This window comes from Laetiporus sulphureus (assembly GCF_001632365.1).
Source record: "Laetiporus sulphureus 93-53 unplaced genomic scaffold LAESUscaffold_24, whole genome shotgun sequence".
Lineage (NCBI taxonomy): Eukaryota > Fungi > Basidiomycota > Agaricomycetes > Polyporales > Laetiporaceae > Laetiporus > Laetiporus sulphureus.
In genome coordinates, this window is record NW_024468533.1 from 440,218 (window position 1) to 441,543 (window position 1,326).

General features: G+C 47.4%; 1 protein-coding gene across 1 annotated transcript; it reads left to right on the forward strand.

The window, feature by feature from the left end:
- Positions 1-910: 910 nt before the first annotated feature.
- Positions 911-1,267, forward strand: LAESUDRAFT_760027 (uncharacterized protein; the record flags this gene model as incomplete). Its single annotated transcript, XM_040912676.1, has 2 exons — positions 911-1,050; positions 1,114-1,267. The coding sequence occupies 2 exons, from the start codon at positions 911-913 to the stop codon at positions 1,265-1,267; spliced, it is 294 nt and encodes a 97-aa protein (XP_040763542.1).
- Between the last annotated feature and the right edge of the window lie 59 nt (positions 1,268-1,326).

Sequence of the window (1,326 nt, forward strand, 5' to 3'; positions counted from 1 at the left end):
TGGTCATGTGGTAGACACAGTCATATCTGCGATGTATGTGGTGGTATTGTGCTGTTTGTCTAAGTATCCACTTTGTGAGACCAATATGAGATTGGCGTCCAAATAGCCACTCCAAATGAGGACTTTAATTGCGCGAAAAGAAGGGTGCCACTTTTATACTGTGACAGCCGTCTCGGCCATGAGGTATAAGACCGACCTCCTTACCAATCCAGACCTCGGTGTCCCGTGCCTATGCCCGAGCCTATTGAGCGGCTATCAGGATGTCATGTGCTTGGGCGTCTCTTAAGGTCACGTGCCAGGGACGCTTGATAGGGCGCTACCTTGTGGGTCATGTGATGTGTCGATTGGCGCAGACAATCGATAAGATCCTTGAGCGCTTAGCTGATCATCAATGATGTCGCATGGCTTTTGTGGCTGGCTTTGGTGACGCTGCTTGAGTCCAGTTACAGTAGGGCCTTCCGAATAGGGAAGTGCTAATATACTGTGACACATTCTCGCCTGAGTCTCAGGCTATTCCATTCGTATATCTCTAGCATTCACACATACGATTGATATGAGTAATCACCTCTACTGCAGTGCGATTCGTCCCAACATGGTTCCCCTTTACAGACTTCGAATGACAAGGCACCAAGTTCTGAGAAGAGTTTCACGGATCGACACTAAGGCTCTAACTATTTATACTATTTACACTCCTGAGATGTAAATAAATAGTATATAGTAAATAGTTGTCTATATGTCATATAAACAGTTTATGTAAAGTTTATATAGTTTTTTTGAATCCCATCTTTTGGTAGAGTTCTACTCAACTGTGAGCAGCCTCTGTTATCCTATCCCAATTTGCATCATCTCCTGGGCCCGGCGTCCAGTGACGATCATCCACCATCTGGCATGACACACCACTCTGAACATCATGTCCACCATCCCTTACTATGCGCCACGTTGGGACTCGCATCACAAGTGGGGCGACCGCATCAGCGTGCTGGTTCCTGCACCAGTCAAAACTGCCTCCAAGGCATTTATTGACGATGTTCTCTGTCCCAAGCTGAACGAGTTTGCCACCCACCCCTCCTGGATGTGAGCATACACTGATGGATCACGATTAAAGCATAATAGGCTCTCTAGAGTGAGAGCAGGTGCGTGCATATACCTGGCTGGTACTCTTCTGCTTGAGCGATCGTGGGGCCTTGGACATCAGTCTGAGGTTTTTGATGCTGAGATGTTTGCCCTCGCTGCGGCGGCGGCTGTCACAAAGAACCAAAGCACTTAACCCAATTAAGGGCAAGTCTGCTTTTGTGACCTGCACAAATGATCTCACATAAAAAGCCT